This window comes from Falco naumanni, chromosome 8 (assembly GCF_017639655.2).
Source record: "Falco naumanni isolate bFalNau1 chromosome 8, bFalNau1.pat, whole genome shotgun sequence".
Classification (NCBI taxonomy): domain Eukaryota; kingdom Metazoa; phylum Chordata; class Aves; order Falconiformes; family Falconidae; genus Falco; species Falco naumanni.
The window spans coordinates 13,698,863-13,718,897 of NC_054061.1; the positions used below are offsets into that span (position 1 = coordinate 13,698,863).

A 20,035-nucleotide genomic window follows, 5' to 3' on the forward strand; every position below is an offset into this window, starting at 1 on the left:
TTAAAATAAAACATAACCCCTAAACCTTAAAAAAAATATTTTTCATTAATGGCTTTACAGTTTCAAAAATATTTTTTTTAAAAAAAAAAACTTTCTTTGATTCTCCAATAGAACAGTTTTTTTGTGAGCTCTAGTGACTTTAACACTTTCAAAAATAGAATTTATTATGGATTGTTAAGCAGTCAGAATGAAAATTACTTGTCACAAGTAGTGATAAAAAGTCAGTATTATGGAAAAAAAAATAAACCTATATTTATTTCATTATTTGTTCTGAAAAAGAAACATGATTATTTCAGAGTCTTAAATTGAAAATAAATAAAAACCCCTCCAGACTTGCTCCCAGCCATAGTGCCAAAGCCTGAACTGATCTCACACAGAAAACACAACTAAACGTAATAGAAATTGGTAAATATAACAAACAGCACAAAAGAGCAGAATCTGTAAATCAAAATTAATTCCATTTAGTTATATATGGCAAAATGTTTCTCTGCAGTTCATAAGAGAGTATCTGGTCCGTGCCACAGATCTAACAATGAAATACTCTGCTTCAGTTGGGGGGGGGTGGGATATTATTTTTGCACATTCTAACAAAGTTTCTACCTGGTCTCATGTTTTGTAACGACTGGCATGCTGCTGCTGCTCTTAAATTCACTTGCATACTTTTCTACCGTGGTGATGCTTTTGCTGTGTACCAGATGTAGCTAGTTAATTTTATTTCTTTTAGCGGGTATTGCAGCCCTTTTTTTTTTTCCTTCCTTTACTTTTTAAGTAGTAAAATAACATCAGCCATAAGAGACAATGTTATTCCTGAAATCGGAAGGAAGGAACAGAGGAAACTAAGGAGCCAGGAAAAGCCCAGATCTTTTCCACCAAGTGGAAGATGTTCTAGGTTCTACAAAGAAGGATGAAATCAGCGTCTTGCACATATAGGGGAGTGACTCAAAATCATGAAGTACCTGCTAAGTTAACATTTTCACATTTTTCATTCCCCTTTTCTGGAGATGAATCACCAGCTGGCAGAGACTGAAGAGTCCAGGGATGATCCAGACAGGAGGCGTGTGAAGCCCGACTCCAGCACAGTGGTGGCAGCACTAGTCTAGTGTCTCTCCATCTCAAGGAGAACGGTTTCTACCCAAGAACTAGAAGCCGCCTGTCCTGAGAAAGGCACTTCCTGGCACAAGTGACTGGTTAAACTTAATCACCCTGGAACTATTCTGGTTTGGGTGTGAAAGTTGAAGTTCAATGCCAAAAGTGTTAAGCCTGAAGTCCTAAAACAGCTTAGGACATTTGAGTTGGAATTTAGGTATCCATGTTCTAAACAAAAGCCTCTACAGAGAAACACATTAATGTATATCCAGAGTAGTTACATTTGCTCAGCTGCCTCTTAATCTAAGTAGTTCATGGTAAGGATTTCCAGAAAAACCTGCATGTTCAAGTGCAGTATCAAAACTAAAGGCATCCATATCAGTGACTTGTAATAAATGGCTTAATTAGATACGAACTTCATGGTCCACATTTGTTCAAGTGACAGAACTAAATACATAACACCGTGCTGCTTTCCTGTACAGCTGTGTAGAAAACATCCAAGTTAAAAGTGCATGCTTCTTGACAAGATAGTTATAGGCAGACAATAGGACAGTCTCACTGACAGTGAAAAAAAATACAGTAACAAATATTTTAAGATTTAACTTCCCTGAAACTATCATTATATATTGTTCGCAATATGAAAATATGAGACATTCTAGATTTAAGTTCTGCAGATTTTCTTTTTTTGAAGCCAGTCAATGCTTTCTTTCTTTGTTAACTACTCATACCATATTAAGTCAGTCATCTTTTGCAGGAATACATTTAAATCACTTGGTAATTTTTTTTTTTTCTATAAACATCACTAAACAGACATTTCCCTGCAGTTTTCAGAACTTCTCATGAATGAAGTTGTTCTGTTGACTTCTTCATTCACCACTCTCCACAGAGTTATACACAATAACAATATCAGGCTGAAAAATATTTCTAGTCATACACCTCATCATAGTGAAAAAATCAGAAAACTGATTCATTTGGGTAGAACACAAACCAACTGAATAATCAATCAAAAAAATTTTTTTAAAATATATTTTAGTTAAACTATCAATTCAGCCATCACACACATTTTCCCTTTTTTCCTCTAATCCTCATTTTGTGGTTTTTCAGTTCCTTCAAGGAAGGAGCTCTAAAACTGGCTTTTAATCCATTATATGTATTTAAAATAATTTTACAGTCCTATCTGTTTTTATTACAAGTGTCCGAGTTGTACTAAAAATTGGAGTTTCTCTCCAAAATTTATATTAAAAAACATGTTTATCCATTCTTGGAATACTTAAAATTCTTTCTGGAATATCATCAGTTATACAGAGTACAGCAATAAAAGGATAACATCAAAAAAGGCAAAGAATGAGTTTTAATTTGAAGGCATGATTAAAAGACTAAAAATAAAAGAAGATTTAGAAATGGTTCATACTGACCTGAGTCCATAAAGGACTGTCCCATCTGGATGCAAACGGATCATTCTGTTCTTCACAGTGACACCATGTACAAATGACTTCTTGTCATTCAGAAAATAGGTATCAGGAACCCACAGCTGATCAGCTACTCTGTTGTCCAGAGTAAGGTTTAGAGGTATTACATTATACGATAGTCTCTTATCCCTCCATGCTTGCTGAAAGTACATTGTCAAGGTATAGTCCTGTGATTATAAAAACAAACAAACAAAAAAATGTTTGCATTGAAACAGACAGCATACATATGCAAAAAAACAATAATGCAAATACATATTTATTCATTGCAACTGTTCCTAAAGGCAAACATTTCTGTTCAGAATTTCCATAAGTAGATTTATTTACTTTTGCAGTACAGAACATCTTGTGTATACTTAATAACAGAAATGAGAATACAGAAAAGATGGGGTATTTACATTTTATGAATGACTTGGGAGTTCTCATTTCAATATTTAAAAATAAAATGTAAAAAAATTTGTAGATGTTTAACAGTCTGAAATTTCTGTAGCACTTCACAAGACTGGGAGTTCTAGGAAACAGGAATATTCATAGATCTGCATTTGATATGGTCTCCTCTGCATTCACAGAGCTCTAGATCAGGTCTTGTATCTCTGGAGTTGCTGCTACCACCCAAACACTTCTCTAAATTAAAATCTCTTCAAAGTCTGTTAACTTTCCCCTGGGCACTGAAATCAATGGGAAGTCTCTGAGGTTTCTATGCTGCCAAGTCTTAGTCTTCTACTTAATTTTACAGATGAAGTAACTCTGGTTACTTCAATGGAACAATTCAGAGAGCACAATTAAGCATCTGGGTAAATATTTGCAGTATTATGAGGCTTGCTTTGTCTTGATGCAGGCCACTAATGTACAGTACTTCAGACATATTTTTATCTTTTGGTGGTTTAGAGAACACTACAATTACAATTATTTTTTTTTTTTGTAAGACTGTTATACAAAGACAGAATATTCATTATATATTAGCTTATATATTAAAAAAAACCCCTCCATAAATAATTCACAAAGGAGCTGTATATTTGATCACAGACCACGAAGTCAAGGGCTGTAAAATGATACTGAAGGAATACCAAAAGGAGGAATATTCCAAAACCAATATTTTGTTTTGCTTTCTCTAGAGAAGTCATAAAGCAGGCCTCAGACTATTATTTACAATTTGTATTTATCATGGACTTCATTAAATAGTGAGAACTTTTAGTGTACAAAGGACAGCTTTCAACAAAAAGTCAACAAAACCTGCTTCGATTACCAGCGACTCCAGGACCTGGCCATGTCAGAGTATGAAAATCTGTATCCATGCATCAGTCTGAGGCACTTGGAAAGAAGGAAGGCCACCTAACTAATGAACTGTGGTGACTACATGTCACAGACTGATTTCTAGCAGTGCGTAACAAATAAAAAAAAGCATGCAAGATATGAACATTTTACTGCATAAATTGCAGTACTAGTTCTCGTTAGCCACTTTTGTATTTTAAAGGAGGAGCCCACTATTGAAACGATGTTTTTATTACAGTTGGCAAAGAAACATTTATCTTCCTGCTCAAATATGTTAAAAGCACTTGCCACATTTGTAGTTTACAAGCATTTTCATTTAAAAACCCCAAACTGTAATTGACACATAAACAATAAACAGGACAAAAAATACAAAAGTTTCTTATTTTGCAGTCTCACAGACTAAAAAAGAAAAAGTCTACAAAAATGCCTCTGTAAGAAATCACTAAAATTTACTTTAAAGAAAAAGTAACTTTTAAATTTCTAGATGTTATCTTTACACAGGATAGCCATGGACTTGATAAACAACAAACGAATGGGACAACAGGCACGCAAACTTTCTTCCACTGCTATGCAGAGGTGGGATTCATCCTACTTAACTTCAGATCCTGGAGACACATCTTCCCCCACCGATTTTAGAACATCGAGGGCCATCAGTCCTAACCTACGCACATCAGGGAAACGCCTCCAGTTAAATGATGTGAATTGAAGCCAGTGTCAATGGCGAATTGAAAAGAAAAATCAAAATCTGATATAACTTTCATTACCAATTTCTGAGCATCCAGAAGACTATTTTTATTTTATTTATTATGAAACTTTTTATGTATAAATTGGGTTGGCGTAATTACTTACTTTAACATGTATGCTGTCCACCCTTAAAAACAGGCATTAGGGAGAGGCTGTGACAACCATGGCTATTCCAGCAGTTCTCTGAGTAATGACACAGCACTTGGAAACTCATTGACCCTGCCTCTTCTGCACAACAGTGCATGCTCAGATGAATCAGTATAAAATGTTTTTTTACAGAGGTATGTGTTTCCATGGTGGAAACACTTTTAATTTTTTATGCACCTTCCCCCAGAAGAGCCCACATACACGAGCTTCAAATTGCCCCTTCAGTTTTCACTGAAGCAGGGAGAAATATCTGTTTCTGTCGAGAATAGTTATGACATTTCTTCCTTGTCAACACAAAGCCAGAATGGTAATGCTGTCCCTTCAGTTTTCCTCCTATTTGCAATTGTTAAAGGTTAATCATCCTCACTTGCTGTGCCTTCAGCCCTGTGCTCCAGTCGCTACTGGAAGCGTGCACACCCAGCCCGTGCACACACGCTGCTCAGCTTCCGTAGGGTGCCTCCAACATTCACCAAACTCACAGTTACAAGCAGGCAAAAACCAAGGAAGTTTTTCCAATTATTTCGCTGCCAAATATATTTACCTGGTAACTATTCTGATCTGATCAGTTTTTATGATCTGAAATCTCTTCCTCTCCCCACCCCCTCAGGATGAGGGTGACAGTCTGCTTTCAAGAACATTCCACCTACATCTGAAGAATTGTACTGTTATGCTTCATCACTGTTCTGCAGTATTTGATTCATAACCAGATACCAGAAAATGTTCAGTAATATATTGCCAGTAAGAAAATGTATTAGTCCTCATTATACCAATATATACAACATAAAGCAGATGAGCTACAGCAATTGCTCCCTTATTATCCTTGGAATGTTGAATTTTATTCCTATACTAAGGAATAATCTATGTGTATTCATATATAACATATATAGAGAGATCATGCTTCCCTCTTTACACCTCGGTAAAAGAGGAAAAGAAGAGGAGGAAGAACACTAAACATGCATGGTTCAGTGCATAAAAATGAATTACATAAAACTGTAAAACTGGAGCACTGGTATAGCTGAAAGAGAAGCCAAGTCACCAGGCTGGAGTTCAGAATCAAACACACTGTGTTCCAGAAGCAGAGCTGGTGTTCCAACTAGAAGTTATTTGTCATCTGTTGGCCCTAGTTTTCAGATGTGACTGAAGTTTCTGATGGTCAGAATAGGACACCTTAAATAATCTTTATAAAACCCTCACAATCTTTCAAATTTAGGCAGCCCTCTTTTAAATTATTATTAAAAATAAATGTGTTCCAAGCTACATATTGCAAAATATAAAGTGATTAGTCAGAAAAAAAGGAAAACTTGTCACATTCATTCCTTGGAAAGGAGGAAGACATCTGTTTTTAGCATTCCAAATTAAATAGTAATTCAAAAAAACTACATGCAGGTACCAAAAGTCACTCAAGTATCCCAAGCCACTTTACACTTTGTGATTAAGAACATGCTCATCTAGAAGACACACACACAAGAAAAAAGTCTGTTAAATTCTCATTAAATACAGAAATCCCCCTCTATTCTAAGGATAAACATCAAAAACAAACATGCAAATAACTTGTCTCCTTAGGAAGACAAACACACAAAAGAAGTAGAGGAGTAGAAGTGGCTAGTTACAAGATGATTTTGATTTGTTAGAGCCTTAGTATCCAACTACATTCATAGGATGGGATTGTTAGAAGCTTAGTGTAACTATAAAGGTGAAACGGGAGTGAATTAATTTAAAAAGCCTAGTACAAGGCAGTAATTACAGTGAGTTGAAAGAAATAGGAAACCAAACCTCATGATGACTATGTCGGTGTATACCATTACACAAACATAAACTACGAAGGTAGAGGCTATTTACAATACAGGCATACAGAGACACATTGTACAAATAGAACTAAATAGGTTCATCAGTTACCGTGAGAACATGAAGCTTGAAATGCTGTACAAAATTTTACTATCTATATTTAATCTATATATATTTAGTATAGACAAACTCATAAGCAAAACCTAGAATATAAATAGACAAATACTGTATTTTCTGCAATACACACATACTATCATTTGTATAGTTTTCATTATTAGTCCACTCTTCACATAAATTTATATTTAAAAAACTTTTTTATTCTGTCCAGACACAGAAATTTAGGCCACAGAAAATAGATGGTTAGTCCTATTCTATCATGATCAAAAAGATCTCTTTTCTTCCCAGTTTTCTTCTTATTTCACACAATGAACAGAAGAGAAGCAAATATGAGACAGTTAAGCTTAATGCAAATTCTCTCATAAGAGCAAAAAAAAAAAGAATAGTTTTATTAGTATTTGCATATTTATGAGTAAATTTTATCCTGAACGTTATTTTTATGTGGTGGTTCTCTGCAAACACTTTTAAATGTAAATACATTAAGTAATTTAAACTTAAATTTAGTTGACAGAGTTGTTACAGCCAGCCAAGTTGCCAGTTACTGACCATCAGCTTCAAAGAGCCAAGGGAAGATAGTATGCAGGAAAGCATCAAATCTGATAACTGGCACTCTTATTTATATTCTCTCATTTCATTAATACTCTCAAATAAAAGTATTCTTAAACCAAAAAAGAAATGCCAGTTTGGGCCTAGTACTAGTTTTAAAAAAAGATAGGAATACATACCTCAGCCAAACCCACCATAGGCCAATAACTGAAATGTATATTGCTGGTCTTCTTTTAATATTGGAAAAAGGAAGGAAATTCCAAAAAAGGAAATAAATTTCATGAACATTCAACAGTGACAGTGGGAGTCAAAAGACTGGGCCTGATGTAAATTTTTTCAAAGCATGCGGGTAAGGTCCAATGTGAGAAAAATATTTAAAATACAGTTTCACAGTACAGCTTAAAAATGTACAGCAACACTTCTGTTAACTGGAATATAACAGGGCTACTGAAACTTCAGAAGTAATAAAAACAGGAAACTTTGGAGGAAAAAAAAAAATAGAGGAAGCATTCTGTATACCATCAATACAACACAACAGCATGGAATTGAAGAAGCTATTTATCTCTACTCATCAGTAATGAATGGATAACTCCTTTGTGCTTTGGCTTTCGTCCACTTCTCATCACTTTCTTGGTTATTCCTAACTAGTAAAAACACTTTACTACGTTTCCCAGTGCAAGTGTTTTTAAAGCAATTTCCTTCTGAAAATGCTTGAAGCTGAAGATTTTGCCTGAACATTATACTTACCACATACATTTAAAAAGCTGTCTGTTGATGACATATGTAAAACTGCCAATAAGTAAATTATTAAAAGTATACATCTACACTGCAAAACATATTGTAATATATTAACAGCTATTATATACTTAAGAAAGGAGCAAATTTTAATGCTACACCCTCCTCAGACTCAAATGATGTGCACAGTTTTTACAACAGGAAGCACACAAATATGTTTCACTACCTGAATTGTACATAAAACAACCCAAAACAAAGCACTTTCAGAGCTTCAGTGAATTTCCTTCACGAGTAATGTTTTTCCCTGAGTGCTTATTTCAATCCTCATTTTGTTTAACACCAACAACTACAACACGTTTGATTCATAATTACCTATCTCACACTCACATCAACAAAATTAACATAAAAAGCCAGCCCTGTTAACACTGGAAGACACCACAAAGTGACTCACATAAAAGTAGAATGAACATTGAAAAAAAAAAAAAAAAATGGGTAACAGCAAAGACTTGTCAAAATAAAATCTGTCATAGTCCCTTTCAAAAAAAGTCTTTTTCACATTCTGTAAATCTTTACTAAAAAAAAATGACAATGACATCAAGAACCTTACACAGAGTTGAACTCTCTTGATCTATTGAGTCTTACTTGCCAGTTAATTGTGTGCCCTAAAACTTACCAAGTAGTTTTTCTTGATGGGAATTGTACGACCTAACCTCTACGATCTTTGCAGAAAGGAAAAGATCCCAACAACTAAGCTTACCATTTATTCGGCAGCAACTATCCCAGAATTATTCATCAGCTATACTCATTTCGCAGCTGAACAAATAAGCAAAGATGGCTGTTTATCTCCTACAACAGTTCTCAGAAAAACACAGTACCGTGGAATCGAGCAAGGGACTTGCGTACGGAAGCCTGTCAGCAGAGCTTAACTCCTAGGCATAAAACTCCTTCTTACCGAGCATATGAAATCTGTAGTAAGAGACTGCTTACCATTTCAGCGACAAGATCATGAATTTGTGTCTCCTTAGCACTACTGACAGTAGCCAATATTTATATTGTTTCTACACAGTGATTTATATATTGCATTGCAATTCAGTGTCACTATATTTCATGCACTAAAATGAAATAAGGCAGTTATGGCCGATATGTTTCCTGTAATGTCAATTAGTTTAGCAAGACACTGTGACACTAGATTTTAATTTCCAGCAAGTCACCCAGACTGAACCGTGATACTGCACTTTTACCGAGCCAGCAATCTGCGTGTCATTCCAGTGAAAAAGCATCTGCCTCATGTCTTTTGGCTTTCTCTGATTTGGTCTCTTGATAATAGGAGGAAGATTGATGAAAGTGAACTTGAACTGAAAATGGTAATCTAACTGCTACTTGCTTAAGAGAGTCACGTATCTTGTATCTTCAGATTTTTTCTCTTTTGAAAGGATCTAGTCCTCTTTATACAGTGTTGTAGGATTCTCAAACGAACAATGCCAAGTAAGATGAATAAACGCAAACTATGCTCACTTTAAAGAAAAGTTATGGAAACCGTATTTTTCTGCCTCAGACAAAATTATGTACTAGTAGTATTACTTAGTCATGTCTTTGAAGTAGGATAAAATATTTTAACCCACAAGAAATATCAAAAAAAGTTTATTTACATTTGAATTTTGAATTTTTACTTCACTTATATATCACAAGCTGTTTCGCAGAGAAGGGGAGAATAATTCTGAGTTCAGAGATCGTTTCGTAGGCAGCTGTACATTTATACAGGTTCTTCAGAAAGGTAAATATCTACTACAGAAATCATATTTATATTGGTTTTATTACTAGGCTTCCTTTATTGTAACCCATTATTAATAGTATTGCAAAAGAGTAAAAACTATTATTGAAAATACTAAAGAACAAAAAAAATAAATCATAACTTCTAAAATAGAGTGGAAATAAATCAGTGATTAAGCAGAACTGGAGATCCAATTGAAAAGTCTGATGAAAGCAGATGGTGGTCTAAACTACTCTTTTGCAGAAGAGGTTCAAAAGCAAAACACTAGAAACAGCTACCAGACATTGCATGTCTTACTGATACTTTTAGTGAAATTTAAAAAAAAAATCCAGGATAAAAATATAGTAATTGATAGCGAAATTAAACCTGGCTGAAACATGAGAACTCAGGCTGTGCTTAGGTGCAGAACTAAACTAGCATAACATCTGGATGACTGTTGCTCTTACTGATGCTTTATAGTTTCCCAAGTGGCTAATATGTAAATAAAGCCTTAAGAATACATTTAGAAACTACAAGAATTGCCAAGTTAATGCTGCTCTGTAACACTGTAAATAATTTTTAAATATAATAAAAAAATCCAAACAACTTATAAAATTAATAATAAAATGAATAGGTGCTCACTTAAAGCATGTAATACTTATTTAAGATAAACATTTTGCAAGACTTTACAAGGGAAATATTGAAATGAATAAATATTCCCAGAATTTATTAATTTTTACATACAGCCTTGCTTCCTTTGATCAAAGAGATGTTGCTCTATCAAGGCAAGGAGATTGCAATACCAAAAGTGCCATTGATACGCCTGTTATTATGCTAGCTAGCTCTGTCTGCCTTTTCCTATCTAAAAGGATCCATAGCAATTCCTAAATTCCCAACTGAAGACTCTGGTCCAATAGAAACTGAGACTTAATGAGAATAAAACAGTTTGAGATGCACTCAGCATTTAACTACTAGAACAGGTTGGTTATTTACAGTACACACAGTTTGTTGAAAGATGAGGCTGCGACAGAATTTGGCTGCCCATTACAAACCCTGTTATACCTCACAAACAGTTACAGTTCTTCCCTTTAACGTATAGCCTGCTGACACTGAGTCCCGTATCACCTTACTTAACCTCACACATCAGGTGTTCATCTTCTCGGAACTACTGACAATTATCAGCATTTCACAATATTTCAGCCTCAAGAATTCAAACCTGAAGGGCTGTAAGCAGAGCATCCTCAGTGCCACATCTAAACTTTCAAATGTTTCTGTACCAGTAAATCCCTAGAGTCCAGGCTAAACTGCAAGCAAATTTCCAATTTATCTCACTAGGCAGTCACTTCTGCTTTTTCAGTCTTGCAAAGAGATGGTAGCAGGTTCATGTTCTGTGGTGCTAGTGAACCTCTGAGCTGTGCTGAGTGATGAAGTAACAGGAGCACTCTAAACACTTACAAAAACCATAGTAACACTCCCAGAGCTACATTATCAGGGATGCCACATTTCTCCTTTCAGAAATACTAAAGCAAGGCACAAAGTTATCTCAGTGAAGTATACATTTAATTTTAATATTAAAAAGTTAAGAGAAATAGCTGACAAAAAGTTTATTATCTGAGCTTCAGACAGTATTTGTACACTTTGTGCTGTTGAGAAATGCAGTGTTCTGACAAAAATATGTCCCTCCTGTGAGCCCATTTAATTGGGTTGCCTGAGGATGCACTTCTTGAAAAAGAAAAATACTATAGGAATATTTTATTGGATCATTGTTATAGGCAAAGGAATTTACTTTGCTATATTCAGTTTGTTTTACTAAAGCAGATTATTTTGCTAGTATTTCCTTTCAGGTAAAAAGCTAGCTGTCTCCTCAGCAATGGAGAACTTTCTGCAAAGTAACTTCCACAACAGACACAATAAAGAAAGTATATATAATATGTATATTCTTTATTTTCCTAAATATGCTCAAGTAATTATTCTATTCTGCTGTTCTGTTCTGATATTACTGCTACCCTCTGTTTTTCACATCTAAGTCATTTTCCCTCTGTAACACAGAACACCAAAACACTTTCAGGTGGTTTTCAGATACATTTTCTGGCCTTCAAGATTTTTCTCCTATGAATTCTTTCACAGATGAGAACACTATTAATTTTTCTTCACTTATGATCTGTGAGATTAAGATAAAACCTAATTAACCTATGTGAAAATGCTCTTTTGATTGAGAGAACCAAAGACAACTTAGATAGCCTTACAGCAGGTATAACATTCTTAAAAAAAGAAGTATAAATATTAATCAATACTAAGGCAATGTTTTTGGCAGTTTCAGCATTACAAAATTACTAAACCTCACCTCCGTTTTAAAGACAACAAAGTAGAATGAGCTGAGAAGCTCGGATTAAAGTATTCAGTCAGAAAGATTTTAGGAGGCACCAGAGTGAAATTACTAATTAAGCCTATTTTTTTTTTTTTCAAAATTGTCAATACTCAACAGACAAGAAAACCCTATTGTATTAGCATTGGAAAATTGGACAAAATCAGAGCACAGCATTTTTCAAAATGTTGCCCTAAAGAAAGTGTCTGATAATATAATACAGATAAGTTATTAATTCACGAAATGATGGCTTTCCTCAGTGCTTCTTGACACTGAAAGCTGTCACATTTTCTGCTCTTGGAATATCCTTTAGAAAGATATATATTCCGTTATTATAGAGTTCTGTCAAGACAATTGTGAATATCATATTTGTAACATTTCAAAAATATGAAGGATATAATTAATAAGAAATTACAAATTTAAAGCAAATTTTAAGATCGGCTCACAAAGCAATGTTTACATTCATTAAACAACAATCTCACTGAAAATGCTGGCCTAAGAGAAAGACAGTGAGAACAAGAAAGTGAGTTTGAGGAAAAAATTTATTTAAAAAGTCTAAAACATTTCCTCTACAATTTAGAGCTTATCTCAGAATTATAAAAACAACAGGATACATAACATTTCCTTTAGTAATGTACTGTGTAACTGAAATAAAATCAGACTAATTGTTTTCTTTAGCTTATTATGGTGTCCAAAGCTGCTGCTAGTTCACAGAAATGCAGAGGACAAAACAAGACAGGTATGTGCATGCCATACCCTGACTTCATTGTTGCTCTATTTTTCTTCCAAAAAACCTCGGAGTCCTTCTCCCTCTGTCTCTGCATTTTTTCACACGCTACTGCTAATCAAGCTAGGTTTCTATGCCATCTTTCTTGGTATTTTTCTGTTTGGTTGTTTTTTTTTTTCTTGAAGTAAGAAAAGTAACACAGGTTGGATGGAAAGCCCAGACACCTCACCTGCTTTTCCCAAGCGCACCCACTTTGGAAACACACATGGAAATGGTTCTGGGCAACTGCAACCCGCTGGTTATTTTTACCAGCACTCTGCACTCCCAGCCGAAGCACCAGCCCCAGTTCACTTCTACTGAACGCTGTCACCACAGATCCTGCAACACTTAGTCTCTCTGGCCTGCTGATTCCAAGAAGTTCTTCAAAACGGTTCATTAATCCGTCAGTGACAAACTGATGTCCTGAAAGCAGCAATGTGCTCTGGAGAGTACAAATCTCCCACAGATACATTCCTGTAAGCATTTATATATCATGGTCTAACACACAAGAGGCTACACGCTGCACTTCAGACTAATATATTTCTTCCCTGTTTACATATAAATCTTGGGGGGGTAGACCAAACACCTTGGTTTAGCCTTCCCCAGCCAGTAGTCTCTTGAGTCCTGTAACCTTATGTATGGGTTTCATGGGGCTTGAACAGCGAAGAGTGTGAGGATGGAGAAAAAAAAAAAAAAAAAAAAAAGAAATAGTGACATGTCCCACAGGCCTTTTCCTGTATTTTAAACACTCTTCTCCCCATATCCCAAGATATGACAGGCTGATCCTCTCAAGAATGTTGTGCACGGCAGAGAACTGCCAGCACTGAAGTAAAAGGACAATTTTAAATAAGTACATATCGTTTCTTTCATAGTGATGACAAGCCTGTGGAAGCTGGTAAAAAGTCCAATTTGCATGACAGCCCAACACTTCGGCAAAGAGAACACACTCAGCAGAGACACTTCCAAGAGAATAAGTGATGTAATAAGATGAATAAAAGAAATTCATTAATTAATTTTGTAGGGAGAAATATCTAAAAAAATTTAGGCGGAAAAATTTTGCATCTTTAACAGTCATTGCACCTGTATTAATGATACTTTAAATTGTTCATGGTTCAGCAAAGCCAAAGCCTATTGGAGTATCTCACAGGGAAGAATTTCCATTCTGATGCCTTTACTACACTGGTGTATTTTCCTTAACACACACTGAAAACTTTATGGCAAAGAACAGCTGCAATGCCCTCAACAGCAAATTATCCCTAGTTTTCCACAATCAGCCTGCATATTTTATCTGCAAGAAATCAACAGAAGATTAACACTGGAAAGATCTTCCAGGACAATTCTGTATTAATATTTTCATAGGGTCATAGGAAAACTCAGGCAAGAAGAGACCTCAGGAGGTTACTTGTGGAACCTCCAGCTCAGCGCCAGAGCAGTTGTGAGGTCAGATCAAGTTTCTCAAGGCTCTATCCAACCTGCTCTTGAAGGCCTTGAAAATTTTCTTTTCTGTCTATATGGATTAGAACAACATTTTAATAACAATGAAATGTATATTTGCATTTAGAAATAAATTTACTTCCCTGTGCCTCAAAAAGGAAAAATCAGGGTGGTTACCCTAATCCAGGAACGACTGCCATTTAATTTAAGTTTGATTTAAAATCACTGTTGTCTGGTATTTGGAGCCATTGCACACAACTGCTTCTATCTATTCTGTTTAGCCTTTTTTATGTCATTTGCCCAGTAATTACCTCCACTCTTTAGTTTCACAACTATTTCAGCCATATAAATTGACAGGATTCATTTACCATTGAGTTTTAGAACTTATATATTGTTCAATATTTCCTGTGCTCTTCAATTGTCACCAACTTTACTTCTCATGAAACTATTCCCTGTTCCTATACAGTATATTTTTTGACAATTTTTTTTTTTGGTTGTTCTCCCTGTGTTTTAATCTTAACCTTCATGGCTTCCTATCTCTACCAGATAACTTTTTATGCATTTAAATAATTCATTTCCATTTTCACAATGATTAATAGTTACTTTGTAAACAATCCTGATTGCACTTTGTCAGACAAGCTATCCTGTCATCAAGACCTATTAATTTAATGTCATTACACTTGTAACTTAATTCTCAGAAATATACTCCAAGAAAAGAAAAAAAAAATTATCTAGCATCCTTCGTTACTGAATGGATTTAGTTAGTTGTCTGTCTCCAGCTAGATTAAATGTCTCATCTCAACCACCTTCAAAATTTCTCTCCTTCCTTGTGGTTCACTGTTTCTCCCAGCGCTGAAGTCAGGCTTGTACTTCAGTTACCAAATGGAAGTAATTGCTCTGACAGCTGGAAACATCAAGAACAAGATAGAAGCTTGCCTTTTTTCAAGGCATGAAAGGTAAATGGTTAACGGCAATGGCATTAAAAGTATCTCTTACTTGGAATTAATACAAATCCAGCATATTTTAACAAATAAGGATACCATACATCTTTTTCCTTCAGCCTGCTTGTTGTGGAAATAAAAAAAGTTATTACTGGTCCCAGACTCTGATCCTTTTTAAGAAATTCAGATATAATTGCACCAGGAAACTATTTCAGAAAAATAGATCCTGTTTTAAATTAATCAGCTTCATTATAATCATACTTTAAATTAGTTTGATTCAGCAGCATCTTCTGAAAACACGGATGGTTTTTAAGCAATTTTCAGATCTTGCACAGAATGAACTTTCAACTTACACAGCACTTCCCTCCAGCTGCTGTTATTGGAAGGCATTTACACAACTTCTCGGGACTTTTGGTTTTACATTATTCCGTCCATCTGGGCACCAAAACCAGCGGTCTGGACGCAATCTTTTCTGCCTTCTCTCTACTTTACTCGATATTTATTAAAATTTCTGGGAGACAAAATGCCCAGGAAACCATGAACTCTATGGATACTTCAGAAAGAACTGAGAGCAAGAGTTCTGGTTTTTCCTTCACCCCGAAAGAACAATAATCCAGAGCTTGCAAGAGCAGTAGTCATTTTGCACATAACAGAAAGCAATGCATTTGCTTCCTTTTTTTGACATGTGGAATTGCATCATCATTCTCACATCTTCATGTATCTGGAAAAGATCAAAGTTGACCAAGTGAACATGTTCCATTAGAAAGAAGTCTCAAGGACACATTCCTACTTAATCCCTCTCAATTTTTACATTGCAAACTCTTTCAGAAATCTAATATAATAAAGATGTGGAAAACAAACAAATCCAGGGATAAGAAACAAACACTAAATTTCCAGGAGTGGAAATCATCAGATATTTTCCAAAACTTACACAAAACATGTTTTCATTTACCAGATTACTTGCCAAAGGAATTTCAAGCCCTGAATTTACAAAAAAGCTATTATGAACTTCCCTTCTGATAGTCAGGAGATGTCAAACATACTTTGCAGTCCTACTGCTGGAATATTGAAGACAAATGCAAAACAGTGATCTGAAACTAATTCTTAAAGAGCTCTTCAAGGCAGGGTGGGACAGTACCATACTTTATATACTCTGCCCCTGTATAGCAGTTTTCATGACAGTTGTCACAGACTGATCCACAGGATCCTTTGCCATTAAATGCCACACAAATACCTTCATCAAGAAAAGTGGTATTTTCCCCCAAATGCATTAAATTTTAAAATAGTAAGTTTGAAAGTATTTTTTTCAGCAAAATGTTTGTGTTTCCACAATAAAAACAACCTCCTCTTTGATCTGTGTTTGTCTGCCTCTTTTCAAAATTTAAAACCAGATAAGCAAAACCCCTAATTGGCTCTCAGTCACTAAAGCTCATACACATGTTCACTGTTCTCCCTTGCCAAATAAACTCCCATCACAGTGTACAAATTACAGTTCCATAACACATGCTGAATTCCATACAGTTATACAGTTCCATAATACATGCAAAGTATATATACATTTGAACACACACACGTTATTGAGAATATCCATTTTTAACAATTCAAGCACACAGACACACACACAAATTAATCAGAAAGCTCCATGTTGACTCCACTGAGATTGTCCTGAAAATAATGGCCCATCTCCCAGCAGCTTGTTCTGTCTTGATGAATTTGTAATGCTGGGTTTCTGAATTCATTTTGTACTTTCACCATAAAGATTTTGTTTAATATTTCAGTCTTACCAGGTTCAAAAAGACATTAGCTGAAGTGTTTTGGTTTTTCTCTCAAATTATCACACTTTAAGTCACCGCAGTAAGTGCATGGGTTTTAGCGGGTGTTGGACACGCAAAATCTCAAGTAGCTCCACGACCTCCCGTGTTTTATACAGTATTTCTGCCTGAGCACGCTACATGGTAGTCAGCAAGCAGAACACATCGATTTGAAATCTACTAGTTAGTAGGTGGTTAATTCATGCGTGAAATGCATTCATACATCTCACTTTACTACCTGTACCAAAGCCCTGTTCTTTACTACAGTATACTGTGGATGTTTGGAATAGATTGCAATTGCACTGGTACCTCTAATGAAAACACTGGGAATTCAGGGACAGAGACTCATCTTCTAACTCATGGTTTTATCTACAATACTTCCGCAAAATTTTGAGATTTTTTTTTCAGCAGGGGTGGAGAGGAAAGGACAGGGAATAGACGCAAGGATATTTATCTTTCAAGGTCCCTTCCAACCTGGGCAGATCTATGAACATTTTGAGACAAGTATGCCCTAAATTAATTGCTTATGATCTTGTATTAGACAACTTGTTATTAATGTCACCAAATATTACAATTAAGTACTCCTCTTAAATCATCTCCTCATCTCTGCAGTATTTAAAAAGTCAAGCTAGACCTCAACTGGCCTATGGCATACCACGATTATCTATAGCAGTTCATAATTAATGAATTACAGTTATGCTGCATGCACTGTCAAACACTTATTTAGGAGATCACTGAAATATGAATCTTAATATCTGCTTGTTTGAGCTGTTCAGCATGGAAAAATTACAACTGAAGATGCTCTCAGAATCTGAGAGAATGAACGACTCTTCAGATAAAATGGGAAGAAAAGAAAAATCTGAAGTTAATTACAGCAAAGTTTGCATGAACAGAAGGCAAATACATACCTAATACCTCACAGAAGTGCCTCTCCCGAGGAAAATGTTCAGTGCTTAAAACTAAGCATATCCTTCAGCGCTTTTCGAAGATGCTTTGAGCACTTGACCAAATCAATACCAAGAATTGTTTTAAAAATATAAACCCAAACCAGGTAAAGTCACGGGCAAAATAGTTTAGTTTTGCATTTTCATGAGAGCCCACAGATTTTAGGCACAAAATTTCACATAAGTCTGGTCCCAGTGAAACCATGGCTGAACTTCAGTATAGGCCTTTGAAAAAAACTGAATTCTATGGGCTATTAATACAGACAGTTACAATTCTGAGCTTTCCTGAACTAGCGACACGTGAGCCACTTATGGAATCTTAAGAAAAATCCATTTATTTGATTCTGAGATATTGTTTAGATCCTTATTTCTCTAGATCTGGGTGCAAGGAAAACCTTCACGTACCCTATTCCTTTCTAGTGACTTTATTTCACTTGTGTTTTATTTGTGTTGCTGTCATACTGTATGAAAAATCTGACCATTAAACAGTTAAATAAACACTAAATATCTTTTTTATTCCCTAGTATAAGTTTATTCTAAGTCCTTACATGAGTGTGATTCCATTAATGAGTCAAAGGAACACAAGAGGGTTAAAAAGAAAAAAACCAACAATACTGCTATAAGCATCTCCATTTTTTTTTTCTGAACAAGAAAAAAATTATCTCTGCACTCTGATATATCAAGATGCATAATTGTAAATAACTTGGAATGCCTTAATCAAAACAACTCTATACGACAGACCTCAACTTCTATGATCATATCACATCAGTTTAGTTAATTTTTATCCTCCCCTTCCATGCCCATGAAGTTACAACAAAACAGAAGTACTGAATTACTGTTTCTTAAGGACACCATGATGCTTTAGTAGTACAATACATGGGTTTTCATGGCTTTGGAACGCGGCAATACATCAACTGCCTTAGATCTAATCTGTTACTTAGAACAATTTTTTAATCTGTCATGTAATCTTAGAGGGTGCTTTATATATTCTGGTAGATTGTCTATCAACTGCAATTTTAAAATCAGGACATGACTCCTGAGAAGTTCATCAAGAAAGTTTTGTGTTCCTCTTCCCCCTCCCCCCCAACGTCAGATGTTTCAAACAAAATGAGAGAACCTTAAATCAAGCACTGTTAGTATAATCTGCTGCTAGCTCCTAAATACCTTCTTAACCCTTTCCAGATGTCACAGTCTGGATTCGGTAAAAAACGTCTTTCTACTCCTGCAAGTGTCAGGTGTTGGGTTGGGTTTTTGTTGGTTTGTTGGGTGTTTTTTGGGTTTTGTTTTTTTTTTTGGGGGGGTGGGGTGGGGGTTTTTTTGTTGTTTTTTTGTTTTGTTTTGTTTTTGGGGGGGGGAGTTGAGGGGGAGTGCTCACAGGAACTTTCTAGCTGATAAGGCAACCTCAGTATATTCATTAGTTCATGCTTATTTGTAGCACAGTATCAACTTTTTAGATTAATCTTAGTTCACTGCAATTATCCATTTTGCTTAGAACAAAACAGACAATTAAATGAAGGGGTAAAATCAGGCAAAAGAGGATACAGATTTTAACCATTAGATAATTTACACGATACCCATACATATTACCTATGACTAACATTAAAACTCACACTTTAAAAATTTGGATGTTGAATTCTAATATTCCTGGCTGCCAGCCACACACAGAAAACAGACAGGCTAATGCTAAAGAAAACAAATTTTTATTCATTTACCTTCTATGTGAAATGAACTGTGTAGTAAATTATTTAGAAGAGGAAAATTGTAATTGCATGTGTAATAAAGCTGAAAATTAAAGAGAAGCAGATGGAAGACTAAAAGTTCTTTTTTGTAAGTGATAAGAGGATGATTCATAAGTATTTGACATTAGTTAAAATTACTTATGGAACAAATGTTTATGGAAAAATGTTCTTCTTAGGACAATGTGCCATCGCATAACCAGCCAAGAATTATCTTGATTGAGACCTCTAATCAAAAAGAGAAAAGGAAATAAACTAAGAAAGAAGAAAAAGGGCAAAAATTGTTCCCTTCTGAGCTTCAGTGACTTGTTTTAGCTTCCTACCTCAAGAATCCAGGGCACTATCAGAAATGTCATAGATCACAATAGTTCAATTAATTTTCAGTTTTAA

The 20,035-nt window shown here is 35.2% G+C and overlaps 1 protein-coding gene across 3 annotated transcripts in view; it reads right to left on the reverse strand.

Annotated features, from left to right (window-relative positions):
* Positions 1-20,035, reverse strand: part of GABRB2 (gamma-aminobutyric acid type A receptor subunit beta2) — a 171,099-nt gene that overhangs the window by 109,809 nt on the left and 41,255 nt on the right. For all 3 annotated transcript variants that reach the window (XM_040604726.1, XM_040604724.1, XM_040604725.1), the window contains one exon: positions 2,502-2,722. In XM_040604726.1, the coding sequence (XP_040460660.1) occupies positions 2,502-2,722 (221 nt within the window). The remainder of the gene's footprint in view (positions 1-2,501; positions 2,723-20,035) is intronic.